General features: G+C 38.9%; 2 protein-coding genes across 8 annotated transcripts; both read left to right on the top strand.

Annotated features, from left to right (window-relative positions):
- Window positions 1-437: 437 nt before the first annotated feature.
- Window positions 438-4,384, top strand: LOC131319951 (TOM1-like protein 1). Of its 3 annotated transcripts, none has more exons than XM_058350428.1 (4): window positions 438-619; window positions 1,177-1,761; window positions 2,081-2,326; window positions 3,704-4,384. In XM_058350428.1, exons 2-4 carry the CDS (start codon window positions 1,243-1,245, stop codon window positions 4,127-4,129), a joined length of 1,191 nt encoding a protein of 396 aa, XP_058206411.1. In that variant the 5' UTR covers window positions 438-619; window positions 1,177-1,242; the 3' UTR covers window positions 4,130-4,384. The 3 variants fall into 3 exon arrangements, with proteins under 3 accessions (XP_058206411.1, XP_058206413.1, XP_058206412.1); XM_058350430.1 differs by lacking the exon at window positions 438-619 and adding an exon at window positions 711-728; XM_058350429.1 differs by lacking the exon at window positions 438-619 and adding an exon at window positions 787-1,052.
- A 4,895-nt stretch (window positions 4,385-9,279) lies between these two features.
- Window positions 9,280-15,526, top strand: LOC131319950 (probable arabinosyltransferase ARAD1). Of its 5 annotated transcripts, XM_058350423.1 has the most exons (10): window positions 9,305-9,802; window positions 11,284-11,457; window positions 11,674-11,831; window positions 11,919-12,066; window positions 12,967-13,082; window positions 13,167-13,305; window positions 13,657-13,767; window positions 14,053-14,121; window positions 15,161-15,231; window positions 15,296-15,526. In XM_058350423.1, the coding sequence occupies exons 1-10, from the start codon at window positions 9,341-9,343 to the stop codon at window positions 15,348-15,350; spliced, it is 1,503 nt and encodes a 500-aa protein (XP_058206406.1). In that variant the 5' UTR covers window positions 9,305-9,340; the 3' UTR covers window positions 15,351-15,526. The 5 variants fall into 5 exon arrangements, with proteins under 5 accessions (XP_058206405.1, XP_058206406.1, XP_058206408.1 ...); XM_058350422.1 differs by having other exon boundaries at window positions 9,280-9,802; window positions 15,161-15,526; XM_058350425.1 differs by lacking the exon at window positions 14,053-14,121.
- The last annotated feature ends 2,875 nt before the right edge of the window (window positions 15,527-18,401 follow it).

Raw genomic sequence — 18,401 nt, 5'->3', positions numbered from 1 at the left:
GAAAATCCTTAAAAAAATATTTTAAATAAGTTAAGCGACTTTGATTATTTGTGGAAGACACAGCATCAGATCCCACACAACCGGCGTACCCAAAGTTTTATTGTTTTCAATCCTCTATTTAACCCTAATTTTATACTCCTTCTTTTTTACGTGCCACTCTGAAAAGCTACCCAAAATGGCAAAATCCCCGTGGTATATAGTATTTAAAAAATAAAAATAAAAATACAGTAACTTCTTTTCGATGCTTAATTGACGGCGGAGATGAATGATAACTCATCCTACGACAGTGAAAATTCTGAAGCTCCATCACCAACGATGCAGCGCTGACGCACTTTTAAACCAACCACAGGGTCCCACAGCTATTGAAATCAGTATTTATATTTATTTATTTTTTTGAGCGTGTTTTTTACTGTACTACTGTAACAAACAAAAAAATAAAATAAAAATACTTTTTTCCTAGAGCTGGGTATATTACACAGAGGTTGGTAAAGGTGTAAACCAGGAGACGACTTTTCGAGGAGAGACTCCGACGCCGACCAACATAGGAAAGCTTACTTGGGCCGCGTCTTGCGCCTTGAGCGCCAACCAATTCCTACATTTTCCCAAACTTCAATTCCAGGTACCCCATTCGACGCTCCTTTTCGTTTTTCCCGATCGTAACCGTTGATTTTGACGAAAATCGCAATACTTTCTTTTGATCCGACCACCATGTTTGCTTACTCATACCGGTTGTTATCTAGTATTTGTGTGTATTTTTTTGTTTTTCGGACTGCTTTATTTCAAGAGTCAATTTGAGTTTGTCTCATGGGTTTCTTGAATTGTTGACGAATCTGTTGTTTTTTCACTTGGGTTTTTCATGTTGTTCTGAGTGTAATTGAGGAACCTAGGGATTCGATCGAAGAAAGAGAGAGTAGGGTTGATTTGACTTTTTAAGAAAATTATGGTTTTGATGTGAATAATCTGATATGATTTTAATCTTGGAGATTACGCATCAAGGGTTGGAATTTGCCTGATTCTGGTTTCTCGTGCGATTTATATCTAGGGTTTTTGGGGTGCTTTTCAGTTGAACACTTTGTTATATAGACTTTTGGTTTACATAATCGTCTATACTTGTGGTGATTACGCATCACTGCTGGATTTTGCCTAATTTTTGTTTATCTTTTGACTCGTTTCTAGGGTTCAGGTGTAAAAACTAAAGAATTTGAGTGATTGTGGGAGTGCTATATAATTTAGGTGTCAAAGATGAGTGACAATTTGATGGAGAAACTTAGCGCTTTGGGTGAGCGCTTGAAGATTGGTGGAGCTGAGGTTGGTCGCAAGATGAGTGCTGGGATGACCTCGATGAGTTTCAAAGTGAAGGAGCTAGTCCAAGGCCCGAATCAGGTTGATAAGGTTGTTGAGGACGCAACAGCTGAAACGCTGGACGAGCCTGATTGGGCCACTAACCTTGAACTTTGTGACATGGTGAATCATGACAGGATCAACAGCGTTGATTTGATCCGTGGAATAAAGAAAAGGATCATGTTGAAGAGCCCTAGGGTTCAGTACTTGGCTATGGTGTTACTTGAAACTCTAGTTAAGAATTGTGAGAAGGCATTCTCGGAGGTTGCGGCGGAGCGGGTGTTGGATGAGATGGTGAAGTTGATTGATGACCCCCAGACTGTTGTTAACAACAGGAACAAGGCTCTGACACTGATTGAAGCTTGGGGGGAGTCTTCTGATGAGCTGCGGTATTTGCCTGTTTATGAAGAGACATACAAGGTACCCCACTGTTAAATTTGGCTCCATGTTCACTAAATGCCAGTTACCATTGCTTATCTCTTTCACTGTTGCGCACAAAATTGGTGATTGATTGACTGAATAGAAGTTAAAAAAGGTTTTGAAAACGATCTTAGTAAAATGATAGCCAGGAATTCTTGGAGGTAAAAGAAAGAATGACTTTTGATGTGTAGTAGAACTAACGAGTGGGTTGCTGTGTACTTTTTTAAGCTTTAAATGAAATGGTTTTATTTGTTTATTCTTTGGCAGAAGCTATGGATATTACATTTAACCTTCCGTACTTATTACTCTTGTGTTTTAGAGTTTGAAATCAAGGGGCATACGGTTCCCTGGCCGTGATAATGAGAGTTTGGCTCCTATATTTACTCCTCCTCGTTCAGTCTCGGCTTCAGAATCCAGTCCTAATCTTGCTCAACAACTTGACCATGAGATTCCTGCACAAACCTTTTCAGCTGAACAAACAAAGGAAGCATTTGATGTGGCTCGAAACAGTATTGAGCTTCTAACATCAGTTTTGTCCTCTTCGCCCCAACAAGATGCTCTAGAGGTATTTCATTTATCATGTTATAAATGTATTTCATTTTACTGATGTCTAGAACTTCATTTTAGCCCAGAGTGTCATCTGCGGCTGTGTTATCTTCTTGAAAGGTATTATAAGTGGAAGTGGTTTTACTTGATGTGGCAACATGGTCTTGTGAGATCTTTTAGGGGTCAGTTGCGTATTGGGTTCGTTTAAACCCCCAACTAGTTGTTTTCATGTCTAACATTATTGGTTCACATTATTAGCCTGTCAACTATAGTTACTTGTGGCTGTTAAAAAAAACAAAAAACTATAGTCAATGTGCATGATGTTGATGTTTTCTCGGCCTTGTCTTTTACCATTCCTATATTGGAAGATGTTGATTGACCAAGTTCCAGGGCTATTCAGTCAGCATTGGGTTAATTGTTTGATAAAACAAAATTTAGGTAAGAGCCATCTTTGTTCTCGGCACGTGATGCTTAGCTTACAAGGATCTCATTTCTTCTCTTCTTGAATTCTCTTTCTTCTGCCTTTCTCCTAATATCAAACTTGATGTGATTCAATAAGAGATTAGGAACTCTAGGAGTACCTCCAAAGACCCTATGATTCATTTCCTGCCATATATAATTGACATAGCAGTCCAAGCAACTTTCCTAGCAGTGCTTGTGGGGAAAGGCTTGCCACCAAACTTGTCAATAGATAGGCGACTTCATAGGATTTGAGATACTCTTTAGCTCTTTGTGATGTTTGTATCCAAAGGGAATGCTCTAGACATTTCTACTCTTTGTTCTAAAATACTTGGGTTACCACAAAATAAAAAATTGAAACTTCGACCCAGTCACTCTCTCTTGTTTTCAAGTCTTTAGTATGGTATATACCCTAACTCACCCTTTTTTCTGATAAAAAAAAAAAAAACTCACCCTTTTCCTCGGTACTTTTCTTGATTATATTTTCATCAATTGTAGCAGTCACACTGCCACTGTTGAAAGAGTGTTCCCTTTTCTTGCGATGAATATTCATGGTGAAACATTGAATGCAAAAGAAATGAGTGATTCTTGTTTGGTTTTGTACATTGAAAAAAATGTGTTTGGCAACGTAAGTACTGAATGAGGTCTACCCCTCATGTTTTATGTTGTAGATCTTCTAGATTGACTAAAAATTGTCCACTTTGAGTTGTTTTGATTCTTATCATGAAAATCCAACATCATCTCATGCGACCCCAAAATGCTTTGACATTTCTATTTGTGTTTTTGACGTTGCCAAACATGTTTCGAAAACTTTTCCTTTTCCTAGCTAACCGAAGCAACAAATTGAAATGAAATTTTGATCCTTGGTCCAGCCGAACTATGGGTGAATGTCTCTGTTTCTGCTTACTCTCTTATTTCTGCTGATTTCTGTTGGCAGGACGACTTGACAACCACACTTGTACATCAGTGTCATCGGTCCCAGTATACTGTCCAGAGAATCATTGAGACTGCAGGGGACAACGAAGCCTTACTTTTTGAAGCCTTGAACGTGAACGATGAAATCCAGAAAGTCATCTCGAGGTATGAAGATTTGAAGAAACCTTCTGTCGTTCATCGGGAGCCCGAGCCTGCTATGATTCCTGTAGCCGTGGAGCCCGATGATTCACCCCATTTTGGGAAAGAAGATGCCCTCATCAGAAAATCAGCAACTTCTCGGGCTGCTGGGCCTGCAGGGCACAACGATGAGATGATGGATGATCTCGATGAGATGATTTTTGGCACGAAATCCAGCGGCACATCTGAATCGGGGCAGGACACCTCAAAGAAGCCGCAACCCACTAAAGATGACCTGATCTCATTTTGAGCTTCTCTCTTGTATGAAACACACTTCTGTTGTTGGATTGGATTGCTGAATGGTTTAGGAGCGACGGGTTTAGTTTGGTGCTTGCGATTTCATAACCATTGTGGACAGGACCGGGATATTCTCTTTTTTCTTTCTCTTTCATACGTTTTCGTGCTTTCACTTGCATTTGTCCATGCACGTCGTTTCAGGGATTTGTGTCTGAATTGGCTAGGTAATTGCTTGGGGAGCTATATACAGAAACGAACATTATGAACAGTTTATGTGTTGTTTTCGCAATGGTACATGTCTGATCTTATGTGGCTTGTGGATGATTCTTGTTTGAACCCTTTTTTTTCCAGCTAATTGGGACAATTTTTGCTTAGTAAGCCCACCCCAAAGATGAGTGCTCTCCACGGCTTCGATATCGTTCATGACTATGGATGTTCTCAATCCTTTTTTAAATTGTCTTTTAAATTAATTAGCTGTTATGTATAGTTTCTAACGGAGGATTTCTTTTCCAAATAACTCCTCTAGTAAAATAGATCCATTTTGTCTCACCTTGTCTTTGCTGACAGATTTGTTTGTTCTCTGTGGTGCTGATTACCTCTTTCCAACTGATCGTCTATGATGGATGATTTCTATCTGTACTCGGGGCTCAGGCCTAACCTTGATAAGAGCACCAACTTTTTGCTGGAATTCAGCCTGAGATGAAAGCTCATTTTGTCATATCTTGCCTGTTAAGGTTGGGGATTTAACTGTTAAAAGAACATTTAAGTGGGCTTCCCGCTAGTGGACGGTGGGATTAGTCCCCTAGATTAGTTGAGGTGTGTGTAAACTGACCTGGATACCTGAGTTATAAGAAAAAAGAAAAAGAGACAGAGAGTCATTCTTCTTTTGTATTTAATATACGGTGGGTTTTCCTAAGGCTTTGAGGAAAGCATAAGAATTTTTATCATGTGCTTTGCTAAGTTGCTAGGAAGAGAAACCCTATCGGTATCTGGGTTCCTTTCATCCTGTTTTTTTGCATCTGGGCAGAAAAGGAAAGGAGGTTTGTTGAAGGGTGTGAAATGATCTGGTTACATGTTAAGGCTTTACTGCCTCCTTGCATATATTGTTCCAGGGAAGGGGACGGTGTTTATGGGTTGTAGTTTCATGTCAATGGTTTTGCTGAGTTCTTTTGTAACATGTTTTCCCTCGTACATAAATTCTCTTTTTTCTTCTGATGAATAGCGTTATGGAGAAGATGTTACCTACTTTAGCTGGTAGTCTCTTAATAGTAATTCCATAGGCTTGGGATTGAATCTCTCCGTTACTGGGGTTGGGAGTTTCATGGGCAGTGGGGCAGCTACCCGCTTTATTCAGGCTAACATTGGACACACACATACAAACTTTAGACCAATAAGAAAGAAAGAAGAAGGAAATTTTTGGAATGATCAGGTCGCTTTGAATTTCTTCTGTTATTATGTTTGTACAATGTCCGTATACTTGGGTTGCACCAGGTGCCGTATATTGTTAAATTTCAACTGGAAAATTCAGGCCATGGGTTACTTAGCAAGTTTTGCTAGTTTTCCTTATATTCTTGTTTTTTCTTCCAAGCTCTGTAGTCCATTTAGCAACTTTCTTGCTTTTGACCTTTTTTACCAGCTTTGGCATATTTAAAGCTATGCATATTCTGATTGTAGGTTTTGGCTTGCCTACGTTTGCTTATGAGAAAATGTGTACATGAGAACTTCACCGATGATGTTATTTTGAAGCTATTTCCTCCGGATCTGTCTCTTGATCTGCAAAGCAATTTATTCTGTTATTCCAAAAATATCAGAATCAGTGGAAAGAGGAAATGTCTGGAGAGCAGGTGGCTTTCGAACTTGTTTGTGACGAATAGGCACGACATTTTGTGTTTGTGGCAGATGCATATGTAGCATACTTGAGTCTGACACAATCTCAAATGATTTTTCAAATAGTTCTCAGATTCTGAGAACAAGGTAAAATACATTCTAGAATCATTAAAAAAACTTGGAACCAAATGAAACAGTAGGAAACATCAAACATGGATTGAGACAACGAATATGGTGATGCAAATGAACAGAGCAAAGCCATATTTAGGGTTGCGAGATCAGCATTTGTATTCGGACTCAGCTTGTTATGTTATTTGAGTTGATTGAGCTAGGCTCCATGGATCACTTGGTTTTCCAACGATCAAGCTGTTGAAACTTTACCTTACTGAAAAGTCTTGACCGAACAAGAATACAATGAGAATTGCCTAAGTACCTGACAAGTTTATCTCACATTTTGGTACTAAACAACCTAAAGTCCACTGTATTCTGTTATGTTTAAGGGAAACGTTTATCCTCATTCACTATGTATAGACACATCTACTGCTCTCATATATTCCTGTCGGACGTGCTTGGGATACCTACATGACATGCTGCGCCCTGCCTGGACAAAGTGTCAAAAACGTGTAAATATATCCTTTCTGTTATATTATCTCAGTCGAACATGCTTGGGATTCGGTGGGACAACTTGTGGACGTGTTTGGAGGTCTAATGCAATTTTTAGAAGTTGCGCTTGAGTCAAAGTTGCCATGGATGTTTGTTCAGTGCCTTTGGGTTTTATATGAAAATATCATTTGGGTTTTTTTTATTTATTTATCCAGGTTGGATATACAAAATGATTTTGACTTTTCAAAGAGGACTTATGTTTTAGGGCATCCAAAAATAGAATAGTGGATTAACAATATGGGAAGGAGGGAGTAAATTATACTGAAGTGCTGCATAGCTAATCATACATTGTGTTCAAGCTAATAGCTCTGCTGTTTTTTAGAGTCCTTTTATTGAACCGCCTAACTTGGGTAAACAATTGATATTTTTATGTAGGATAATCATTACCTCTATTTTTAATCATTACTCTATTTCTTTTTACACTTAATACCTACAAATGCAAAATCCAAAAACGAATGGGGCCAGGGTGTGGAATATGTCTGCTGTGTCTAAGCTGCTTTGGGCCATTGCTAGCAAAACAGGATCAGATGGATCCATACTTACCTGATCAAAAACCAGTGTGTGTGGTCTATGAACATTCCTTCTAATGCTTTATGGACCATTAGGAAGATCTTTAATCTGCAACAAAAGGTTCAGGTTTGGGTTAAAACTGTTGTGGGTAATGGTTTGAACACTTTCACCCTCTTGGCCGTCTCAAGGCTTGGTTTGGAGATAGATTAGATTACAATTGACTTAGATCTCACTCCTCTAAGGTGGCTTCTATCATCCGAGATAATGCTTGGCACTGGGATAGAACTAGAAACCCTGTTGTCCGATCATGAGGACTCAGTTCTTTGGATTTTTAAGTGCAACTGACTAATTATCCGTTAAATCTGCTTGGCAGGGTCTGAGAAGTCCTTCCCCCGATGTTTTTTCGTGCAATCTGGTTTGGTTTCAACATGCAGCTCCTAGATGTCTGTTATTTGATGGTTGGCTATCTTAGCAAGCTTATCTGCAAAAGACAGAGTGTAGGTGTGGGGGATCATTGATAATGCTGATTGTGTCTTATGCTCTGGGAGTATGGAGAATCACTCTAACTTATTCTTTTCATGCCCTTTCTCTTTCTAAGTCTGGAGTCATATGCTCACCAAGAACAATATTGCCAAACCACCTGGAAGTCTGATGCAAGAGCTGGACTGGTTATGAGTCTTATGACATAATATGAAGGGTAATGGATTTTATTTTTACAGTCCTTGTGCGAACTGTCCCAGCTGCTACCATTTATCACCAATGGAAGGGGAGAAATCTTGAATCTTTCAGCATAAGATGGTAAATGTGAATTATCAATTGTGTTTGGCATGGCAAATCTCTCCTGAACTAATTCATACCGGAGGTATATAATTCGTTATTGTAATAATCAAATCCTAATTCACCCAAGATTACGAACATTCCAAACATAGACTACTTCAGATCAACCCCGAACTGTTAAGCTTCAAAAAAAAAAAAAAAAAGTATGAAAAACTTTACAGATGGTGAGTTGGAGAGGAGAGGGCACCGAAAAAGTAATTGGAGCTCACACTTAAATCGCATTCCAAAGACGAGAGTTTGGTTCCTGTTATCTCGAAAATGGCGTCGTCGCTAAGCAGTTGAAAGCTCTTATCTTGGGTAGTGGACCAGCGGGTATCCATGCATGAATAAACTCGTGTTTCAGAAATACAAGTTCTCATTAATCCAAACACCATCGTTAGGCAAAAGTTTGCAGCCAGGTACTAAAAATCCCCGTCCATGAGCAAAAATTTGCGGCCACAGTTTACATTTTTCACATCGTGTTTTAGGAATGCGAGTTCTCATTAACCCAAATGATGTCGTTGCAAAAGTTGGCGGCCAGGAGCAAAATTTTGCGGTCACAAGCCTCATGTGTTATTGTTTTTGTTTCTACACTTATAGGAAGAACTGCATTATTGAAAGCGTGATTATCGTTCACGAATCTCGTGTGTTTGCATGCCTTTTGGCTGCGACGAATTACTCCTGGCCGCGTGGAATTACAACTGGCCGCAAATTATTGAATAAAGCTTGATTACCATTCACGAATCTCGTATGTTTACAGCTTCTTGGCCGGAATGAATTACACCTGACCGCTTATAATTACACTTGGCCGCGTGTAATTACAATTGGCCGCCAATTATTGAAAGCGCGATTACCATTTGCGAATTTCGTGTGTTTACATGCATCTTGGCCGCGATAAAATACACTTGGCCGCTTATAAATACACTTGGCCGCGTGTAATTACAATTGGCCGCAAATTATTGAAAGCGTGATTACCATTTGTGAATCTCGTGTATTTACATGCGTCTTAGCCGTGACGAACTACATTTGGCCGCTTATAATTACATTTGGTTGCGTGTAATTACAACTAGCCGCCAATTATTGAAAGCGTGATTACCATACGCAAATCTCGTGTGTTTACATGTGTCTTGGCCGCTATGAACTACACTTGGCCGCGTGTAATTACAACTAGACGCTAATTACTGAAAGCGTGATTACCATTCGCGAATATCGTTTGTTTCATGTGTCTTGGCCGCTACGAACTACATTTGGCCGCGTGGATTTACAATTGGCCGCTTATAATAGAAGCGTGGTTCTGTTTCCCGCTTTCCAAGTAACAAGCCACGCAGTGTTTCTGTTTCTGTTTCTGTTTCTGTTTCTGTTTCTTAAGAACTCCATCACTCTTCTCTCCATCTCTCTCTCTCCAAAAATGGCCGGAAAACATTCCTCCTCCATAACACCCCGCACCAGATCTCGACTCCTCCTTTTCCTCCTCTCTCTCCTACCCCTCTCTCTCCTCTTCTACACCATCTCCTTCTTCACATCTCCTTCCGATTCCCTTCCGCTCCGGTCCTCCCCAAACTCTAACCCCAGCGCCGACTACTCCTTCGTCGCCTCCCTCGAGAAATTCCTCGCCCAAGAACCTCGCGCTCTATTGGATGACACCGTGGCTTCAGCGAGCGAACAAGGCGTGACGAAGCTGGACGATATGATTTGGAAAACAGAGACCGAAAGGCTCTACGGCGATCCGCTTTTTCCTCCTCTTAGGGTTTACGTTTACGAGATGCCGAAGAAGTTCACGTACGATCTGCTGACGTTGTTTTGGAATACGTACAGAGAGACGTCGAATCTCACTTCGAATGGTAGCCCTGTGCATCGTCTGATCGAACAGGCATGATTCTTGACATCTTCTGAATCTATTTCTTAACATTATTTCCTTATTGTTAGCTGTTTGATTGGGCCTGTGGTAAAAATCCTGTGCATTTGCCGATAAAAGAAAATTCCTGTGGGTCCATTGATTGATTGAATTTTAAGTCGATGCGTTTTGTGAATTTAGTTTCATTCGTGATTTTAATGCCTTTGAGTAGTTAGTTAGGATGAGCTTTAAAGTGACAGAGCTCGGTTAGTTTAAATTTAGTGAGTTAGTCGAGGCCAAATATTCGAGCTCGATTGGTATTTAAGAGCTTGAGCTTGGTTCGAGTACTAAACGAGCCTCTATAAATAAGGCGAGTGCATACATATGAGTCGAGCTACAGTTAACCAGTGTTCAGCTTGTTTACTAAATGAGCCCTTAACGAGTCTCGAGCTACTTGCAAATGCTTTGTGTGTTTTTAATCTATTTTCTCAGGCTGGTAAGAAATTTCCTTGAGCTATGGGATTTGAGAAAAATCCAGGACATTTAGAGATTACTATAGTGTCATTCCAGAATTTGGATTTTGAAAAGTTTAAGTTCGTTGATATTGTTATGGTGTGTGGAGCCTGATAGTATGGTATAGCAAGGCATGTCTCTTGAATCTAATAACAAAGGGAATAGTAGGATATTCTACACCTGGCTGTGTACACTGTAGGGAGAGGAGTGCATTCCGTAGTTCTTCTTTATCATAGTGAAACTGCTGCAACTATCGTGGCCGAAGCCTTCATGGATGAACCCACATAAATCCAATGTTCCTTTAAGATTGTGCTTTTGTTTTCTTTTTCTTCTGTATTCATATCTCCAACATTTTGTGTTAGGTTCCACGAACTCACTAAACAACATGTAGTTGTGGTAGGTACCAGTTTGTTGATTTACCTCCCAAGTATGAGAGGAGTGAGAGGACATGGAGAGATAGCACATGGGTCTCCAGCTATCAGTCAACCTGCCAAACCTGTGCCATTCGGTGCCATCTGCTGCTACCCGCTCGTTGACGGAGGCTAGAGTGCCTCCGGCCTTTTCTCCTTCTGCTTCGCCTATTTATATGGATCTTTCTGTATGGACTTATGGGGGAGAGGGCGAGAGAGAGAGAGTTTACGCATAAAACTCCATTTTGTTTCGAATTTGAGTGATTTCTCCTTGGAGCGGGCCAAACCTAGTTACATCTCTGTGTCTGGGTACTGCATGTGTGACCTTTGACCCCCAACAGCCAATTCTCTTTTTGCCTTTTGAAATCACTATTGTTAACCTGACTTTATATGCACTTTGTTATGAACTTATGAGCCATTCCTTTTTGTTCCAGTTTTTTAGTTGATATCATTTTACAGAAATTAGCCAAACGTGTCCTCTTGGATAACATCTAAATGTAGCCTTTCTTGCCTCTATGTGAGTTGCTATTGTAATTAATCCACATTTGCTTCCATCTGAAGTTAAAAATCATTTTTATCTTATTGTTTATGCAGCATTCTATTGACTATTGGCTGTGGACGGACTTGATTGCACCGGAATCTGAAAGGCTTCTGAAAAATGTTGTAAGAGTTCATCGTCAGGAGGAGGCAGACCTCTTCTACATTCCAATTTTCACAACCATCAGCTTTTTCTTGATGGAGAAGCAGCAATGCAAGGCACTTTATAGGGTGTGAGTGAATTCCTGATTTTTACTTTATCTATTTACATTGTTATGTTCTCTTCCAGTGCTTATAGAAAAACAAAAGAATAAGTAAAGTATTTCAGTTTTTGGTTCTAGTAGGCTTTTGTTAAAATCTTTCTTATGATATAGCTGTAATACTTGATGTACAATTTATTTTGTTGCGTGTTGTAAAGATCTGATTTACTTTTCAATAATCTCATAGGAAGCTTTGAAGTGGGTAACAGATCAGCCCGCATGGAAGCGATCTGAAGGAAGAGACCATATACTTCCAGTTCATCATCCCTGGTCTTTCAAGTCTGTTCGCAGATATATGAAGAATGCAATTTGGCTGTTACCAGATATGGACTCCACAGGGAACTGGTTAGTATCTGAATCAAGTTTCAATGGATATGTATAATGTCACGTATTTTTTGGCTGCTGATGACTAATTGAAGTAATAACTTTCAGGTACAAGCCTGGGCAAGTTTCACTTGAGAAAGACTTGATACTTCCATATGTCCCCAATGTTCATTTGTGTGATCCAAAATGCTTGTCCGAAAGTGAAACCAACAGAAAGACACTCTTATTTTTCCGAGGGAGGCTTAAAAGAAATGCTGTAAGAGTTTTGGTCCAGACTAAGAAGTGAAATACCATTTGTCTATTTTGATTCATTTAAGTGATTGTTTTGGAAAGTTAAAGATAATCCTGGTCAGTTATTTAGATGTGGAATCAAAGATCACGTCATATGATGTTCTGGCAATATTCAGAGACAGTTGTAGACTTGCAGTGAATCTTTAATAAGTACTTGATGAGAGTTTGCTTTGTTTCGTTCTGGAAAAATTGAATAGCACACATGTAGGCCAAAAAGATGGCAACTTTTCTTTTGAAGGCCAACAAATGGGACTTTCTCAGAGGAATGATATGAAGAAGCTAGATGTGACTTTATTTTTAAGCATAATGGCGGTATGATAACAAGATTGGTATTGGGCGTGGCCTATATGAGATCCTTGTTAGAGAGTTTAAAGAGTGTTAGATGTATCATTTGGTGAGCCTCAGCAATGCCACCGCATTGGAGGTTGTCTTTGTGGAGTTTGTACACTTGTCATTAGGAGTATTTTCAATGCAGTCATAGTAAAAGATTGAGCTGATCATTTTCTCATAACTAGGTGATTTGTTTCATCTCTTTGAATGGAGAAATATGAAATTGAAACAAAAATGACAGGACCAAATTAGATTTTTGCAATTTGAGTAGTTTAAATTAACCCTAAAAGCCATTGTATGAGAAGATCCATATCCAGTGGTTTGTCCTTTCAGTTCATCATGTGGGCATACAAAGTATGATTGTGTAATTTGAGTGCTTAGTAGAGCAATGTCAGAGATCATAGTCAGTGATTTTTCCTTTCGATTAAGAGCAAAGGATTTCGTTGATTGTTTTGACAGTTCTGACATCTGATTGGCTTGTGCTTATTTTGTGTGTCCTTTCATTGGTTCTTAATCTATCTTGTTTCACTTTCAGGGAGGAAAAATACGTTCTAAACTTGGGGCTGAGCTTAGTGGTACTGAGGGTGTCCAAATAGAAGAAGGGACGGCTGGAGAAGCAGGCAAACAAGCGGCTCAGGATGGCATGCGCAAGTAAATTACAAAAGACGTTATGAATTCTGTTTCAGACTGTAGGTTTGCTGGTTCACTCTTAAGTAATTTTCCTTTTGGTGTCAGGTCCATCTTTTGCCTAAGTCCAGCTGGCGATACTCCGTCATCTGCCCGATTGTTTGATGCTATTGTGAGTGGGTGCATCCCTGTTATAGTTAGTGATGAACTAGAGCTTCCTTTTGAAGGAATACTTGATTATCGGAAGGTTTGTATCTCGTCGTTAAGATTTTCTGTTAGTTTCTTTGTTCGATGCATCTTTTCAGATCAGGATCCTATGGAAAATAAAGAATAAAGGAAAAGATAGTGATGATAAAGTTTGAGGTTCTTTTGCATATGTAGAGAAAAATCCGGTTATATTGGAAAGTTTTGCGTGAATTGTATCAACCCTCATGTTGGCAGAATCTGCTTTTGTTGATGCTTTATGAAGGTCTAACTCTTACACGTTTTTAGGTTGTGCTTCACGATTGGTAGAATGTGCCAGAGCAGTAAACAGGATTTTCCAATGTACGATGTGAACCCTTGGTTTTAATTGGTTTTGGTTTGTTTGGTAATGCAGATAGCTCTGTTTGTTTCCTCCAGTGATGCTGTGCAGCCGGGCTGGCTTTTAACATTCCTTAGAAGTATTAGTCCTTCTCAGATCAGAGAAATGAGAACGAATCTAGCTAAGGTTTGTAGCTCTTTGGAACCAAAATGTTTACAACGGTTCTTGTGTTGTGTGCTAAATCATTGTCTGGGTAATGTGCAGCTAGAACTTTATGGTTCCAGCCAATTATTTATTTGGTGCAACTGTATACAGTTCGATTTAATTTACTATGAATGTGTTTTTGGAAACTTTTTTCTTTCCTGGTGCTCCTTTTGTCACCAGTCTTATATGAATGTTTTGTTTACTGAATTATTCTGTAATGCACACACAAGTAGAGGACTGATTCTATTATTATTTATCCTTTCTCAGTACTCAAGACATTTCTTGTACTCCCATCCTGCTCAACCTTTGGGTCCTGAAGATTTGGTTTGGCGAATGGTTTGCTTCTCTCCCCTGTGTACATTTATCTGGAGTTTGATTCAGTTAATATGTTCTAAGAAGACCTTTGAATAAATGAATTTGGTTTGACCATCACTGGCTTCTAGTTTCTTGATTGACTGTTATTATAAACTTTTATTATATTTTTTGCACTTTTAAATTTTATTACAAACCTGTTGGGAAGGCCTTCTTTCTGGAGTAGTCAAGGACTTCTGCTTTGTCCGTTTGGAGGAAAATTAGATAGACTAACGTTACACGTATTCTACACACAAACTTTACATCTTTCAAAATATCAATCAGAGACCTTGTTTTATTTGTTTGTCTCTGGGGAACAAGAGATGAAGAGAAGTTGACAGTTGACACACTGTTGTACTTCTCCAAGTCAATGCCTCTGTGACCACACAATCAAAACACCTAAACTGACGCTGTGACGGATAGAAAAGGTACAGTAGGATTTCACGGCGTTAGTTAAATCCGAGTCCATCTGTGGGCTTCATAACTTTGTACAAGTATTGTGATGGGCTCTATTGTACGGATGTTGTTTCCGTTAGATTGTGATGGTGATACATATTAGACCTTTGCCCCACATGAGCTCTGCTCTTGTGGACAGGGCAATCACTAATTGTGGCTACTTGGTGCAGCTCCAGATACCTCTGATGTAGCTAATAGCCTAATAGTAGGATTTGTCATGATGATATCTTGATATTCTTTTTTGGCAATTTGACAGCAACACAGCCAAATGCTAATGTCATAATATTTTCGGGAAGTACTGCAATCTATCCTTTTCTATCTATATAGAACACATACAGTTCATGTTTGGGGGGATTGTAGAAATACTGCATATTTGAGTTGCTCCTTATGGACCAGAGTTACTGTAGTTGTCCTAAAAGTTGAATTGGTGGTCCATTTTCCGTCTTTACTAGAGTCACAGTGCAAATGGATCAATGAGCTTTATGCTTGTCAAGAAAAAGGATAACTTCGTTTGTTGGCGTTTTTATACGCATATAATGATTTACCGTTGTTTTGCTGGTGTGAACAGATGGCTGGTAAGTTGGTGAACATCAAGCTTCACACTCAGAGATCCCAGCGGGTGGTGAAAGAATCTAGAAGCCTGTGCACTTGTGATTGCAGGCGTGCCAACCTCACAAGCCCGGGTGATGAAAGAATCTAGAAGAATGGTTTTCGGTTACTCTTCTATCACGTTAGGGTATCATGGCTGCAAATGCTAGAAGAGGAGTTACTACTTGGTATTCTTTTGCAGTGTAATTTATGTGAATTGCTTAGTTAGGCGAAAGAGAGATATGTGGGCCATTTTCTTTGTACAAACACAGGTGATCTCAATCATCACGTGACTGACAATTCCAGATCAAGAAGACAATGATGATTCTTTGTGATTGCGTAGTGAGCCTCTTTTTAAGCCAAAAAAAAAAAATCTTTCATAGCTTGATGTGTCAACGAACTTCTTGTGCCTCACTTTTAGCAAGCAAGTCCTTCATCGCTCGACGCCACAAAAAAAAAGTTAACTTGGTCGGTAAGTCCGATAGCTTATTCTTTTAGCAAGCAAGTTCTCTCAGAGCTTGATAACTTCACGACATAACTAGGCAAGTGCATCGGCAAATGGTAATACCTGGCTAGATGATGCAGAAACATGATTATCAGTGGAAAAGGAATTCGAAAGCGAAGCACATGGGCATCCTTTCCAGAAAAAGAGTAAAACATTAGTGGTTTGGTGATATCTTAATGAGAAGTTTTTGGATGTTGGGCGGTACCATGTGCGCCGGTGATCCTAACCATCTAAACTTTTTGACGGTTTGGATTTTAGAGAGAGAAAAAGAGGAGTGAGAGTGGTCGGGTGAAGGAAAAGAGTGGGAATAAGTCTGGGCCGTTCAAAACACATTTGGACGGCTGAGATCGCCGACGCCCGACGGATAGCACTACGTGGCATTCGCTCGGCACCCAAAAAATTCTCCATTTTAGTACCCTAATAATAAAACATTTACGTATTTGACGTGCAGGAGCCGGTGGCGGTCAGCACATGCGCTCGTTATTCTCCCGCAAATAGCGGTTAGAGCTTCGCTGGCAAATAATACTCATTCATTATATATGCTGCTACGGAATACCAACAGTGCCCTCCAAGTCTCCAACTCAATTCTCGAACCTCAATAAAACCATACCAACGGCTTTGATTAGACTTCCAAATAATACTCCATCCATCCAAATTTAAGTATTCCCTATGGAAATATGAGCTTTTTAAGAAGTCAAAATTTTTGCTCTAGATTTTCAAAATTGACCTTAAAATTTGTTAAGTTAATTATATGTATTTAAATTACTTATATTTTTCAATACGGATCTCAAAAAATACATAATATGAATATTGTTTGATATAGGGCAAATTTTCGTAGTCATCCCTGTAGTTTTACGGTTGTCTCACTTTCGTCCCTCTAGTTTCAAAGTGCTCCAATTTCGTCCCTGTAATTTTTTTTTACGTTCTAAATTGGTAAAATCGTTAACACCATTAACGAAACTAACGGGAAAAAAAAATGTTCCAATTTTCAATCCGTTTGAACTGGTGCAAATATCTTATTTTTCTGATCATTTTATTTTAAATGATCATAATGGATTTTTGGCTCTAAGGCCTTTCAATGAGGACTCTAAGAGAGCCCTGAAACTAAATAAGGAGTCTTCGGGTGCTCGTTGAAAGGCCTTAGAGCCAAAAATTCATTATGACCATTTAGGATAAAATGATCAAAAAAATAAGATCTTCTCACCGGTTCAAACGGATTGAAAATTGGAACACTTTATTTTTTTTTTTTTCCGTTAGTTTCGTTAACGGTGTTAACGATTTTACCAATTTGGAACGTAAAACAAACTACAGGGATGAAATTAGAGCACTTTGAAATTAGAGGGACGAAAGTGAGACAACCGTAAAACTACAGGGACGATTACGAAAATTTGCCCTTTGATATATTACAATTAGTTTTATTATACAAAGTTTTTAAAATCATGAAAAATACTATAAATTGAAAGATATTGTCGATCTAAAAATGACATGAATATCAAAAACAGTCAAATCAATTAAGAAGGAAATGATACTTTTTAGGAGTAAAATTGAAAGTTTGGCATGTTTTGATAGTTATTTTTAGAAAATGGACACTTGTCTTGGGACATTCCAAAATAGAAACGTGAACATTTAAAATGGGATGGGGTGAGTATGAGTAATATAACATACAGAAAAATGGTAGAATCACACCCCAATACAGTATACACACCTATTTACGAACTTATACTCATTAATACTCCATCCGTCCCATTTTTATAGTCCATTTTTGTTTTTTGTGCCGTTCTTTCAACACTTGTATCTTTCAATATGAATCTCTAAAAATATGCAATATGAATCTTGTTTGATAGTTTTCGATTATATCTATAATACAAAGTTTTCAAATTATAAAAAATATTATAGATTGGGAGATATAAGAATTGAAAGAACGGCACGAAAAACGAAAATGAACAATAAAAATAGGACGGAGGGAGTATATGGGCTTCACACACCCTACACATTCAAGCCTCATTTTCACTAACAAAAAATACTAAAAACTTAATATATTTTATCATCGCGTTTTCACAAACAAAAAAGTTTCAGCATTTTATCATATTGTTTCCACTAATATTTTTTTTTTAATATTTTATCATCTTGTTTTCACTAACAAAAAAGTAGTTAGTATTTTACAATGGTAAGTGCAAGTGTGTTAACGGGTGTTTGATTGAGTGTGGTTCCAAACTTATTGTAACACGCTGCCTTGAAAATGAGAGATTTTTCAATGCCGAGCGGGTATATTCCACGTGGTACTCGTTCGGCGCATCCGAGCCATCCGATACACTTTTGAACAGCTCGGATTGAAACTCTCTCTCTCCTCTCATCCCAACACTTTCTTTCTCATTTTCTTTCGAGAGGTGCTAAGGACACATCAAGTGTGACACATCGCAGCCACACCCCTCTCACATATAAGTGAAGCCCACTCCCTCTCACATACAAGTGGAGCCCCACTTGTATGTGAGAGGGATGTGGCTAAGGTGTGCCACACCCGATGTGCCTCTAGCATTTTTATTTTCCCTTTTTAAATCTGAGCTGTTTAAAAACGAAATGGACGGCTGTGACGCATGAACGGACATTGCGTGATACCGTTCGGCACTAAAAAAATTTCCCTTTGAAAACACATTTTAGGCAGTGAAAAGTGTAACGACCCGGATTTTTGACCCAATTTTTTTTAATACAAATTTAT

The sequence above is a fragment of the Rhododendron vialii genome, chromosome 3a (assembly GCF_030253575.1).
Source record: "Rhododendron vialii isolate Sample 1 chromosome 3a, ASM3025357v1".
In the NCBI taxonomy this organism is placed as follows: domain Eukaryota; kingdom Viridiplantae; phylum Streptophyta; class Magnoliopsida; order Ericales; family Ericaceae; genus Rhododendron; species Rhododendron vialii.
This window is presented reverse-complemented; position numbering and strand designations above follow the sequence as displayed.

What these genes read in the sequence shown, in the direction of transcription:
- LOC131319951 (XM_058350428.1), top strand. Translation starts at nt 1,243, where the DNA reads ATGAGTGACAATTTGATGGAGAAACTTAGCGCTTTGGGTGAGCGCTTG. An exon ending in TTTATGAAGAGACATACAAG is followed by an intron (nt 1,762 to 2,080) that starts GTACCCCACTGT and finishes CTTGTGTTTTAG; the next exon opens with AGTTTGAAATCAAGGGGCAT. An exon ending in CCCAACAAGATGCTCTAGAG is followed by an intron (nt 2,327 to 3,703) that starts GTATTTCATTTA and finishes TTCTGTTGGCAG; the next exon opens with GACGACTTGACAACCACACT.
- LOC131319950 (XM_058350422.1), top strand. Translation starts at nt 9,341, where the DNA reads ATGGCCGGAAAACATTCCTCCTCCATAACACCCCGCACCAGATCTCGA. An exon ending in ATGGACTCCACAGGGAACTG is followed by an intron (nt 11,832 to 11,918) that starts GTTAGTATCTGA and finishes AATAACTTTCAG; the next exon opens with GTACAAGCCTGGGCAAGTTT. An exon ending in AAGATTTGGTTTGGCGAATG is followed by an intron (nt 14,122 to 15,160) that starts GTTTGCTTCTCT and finishes TGGTGTGAACAG; the next exon opens with ATGGCTGGTAAGTTGGTGAA.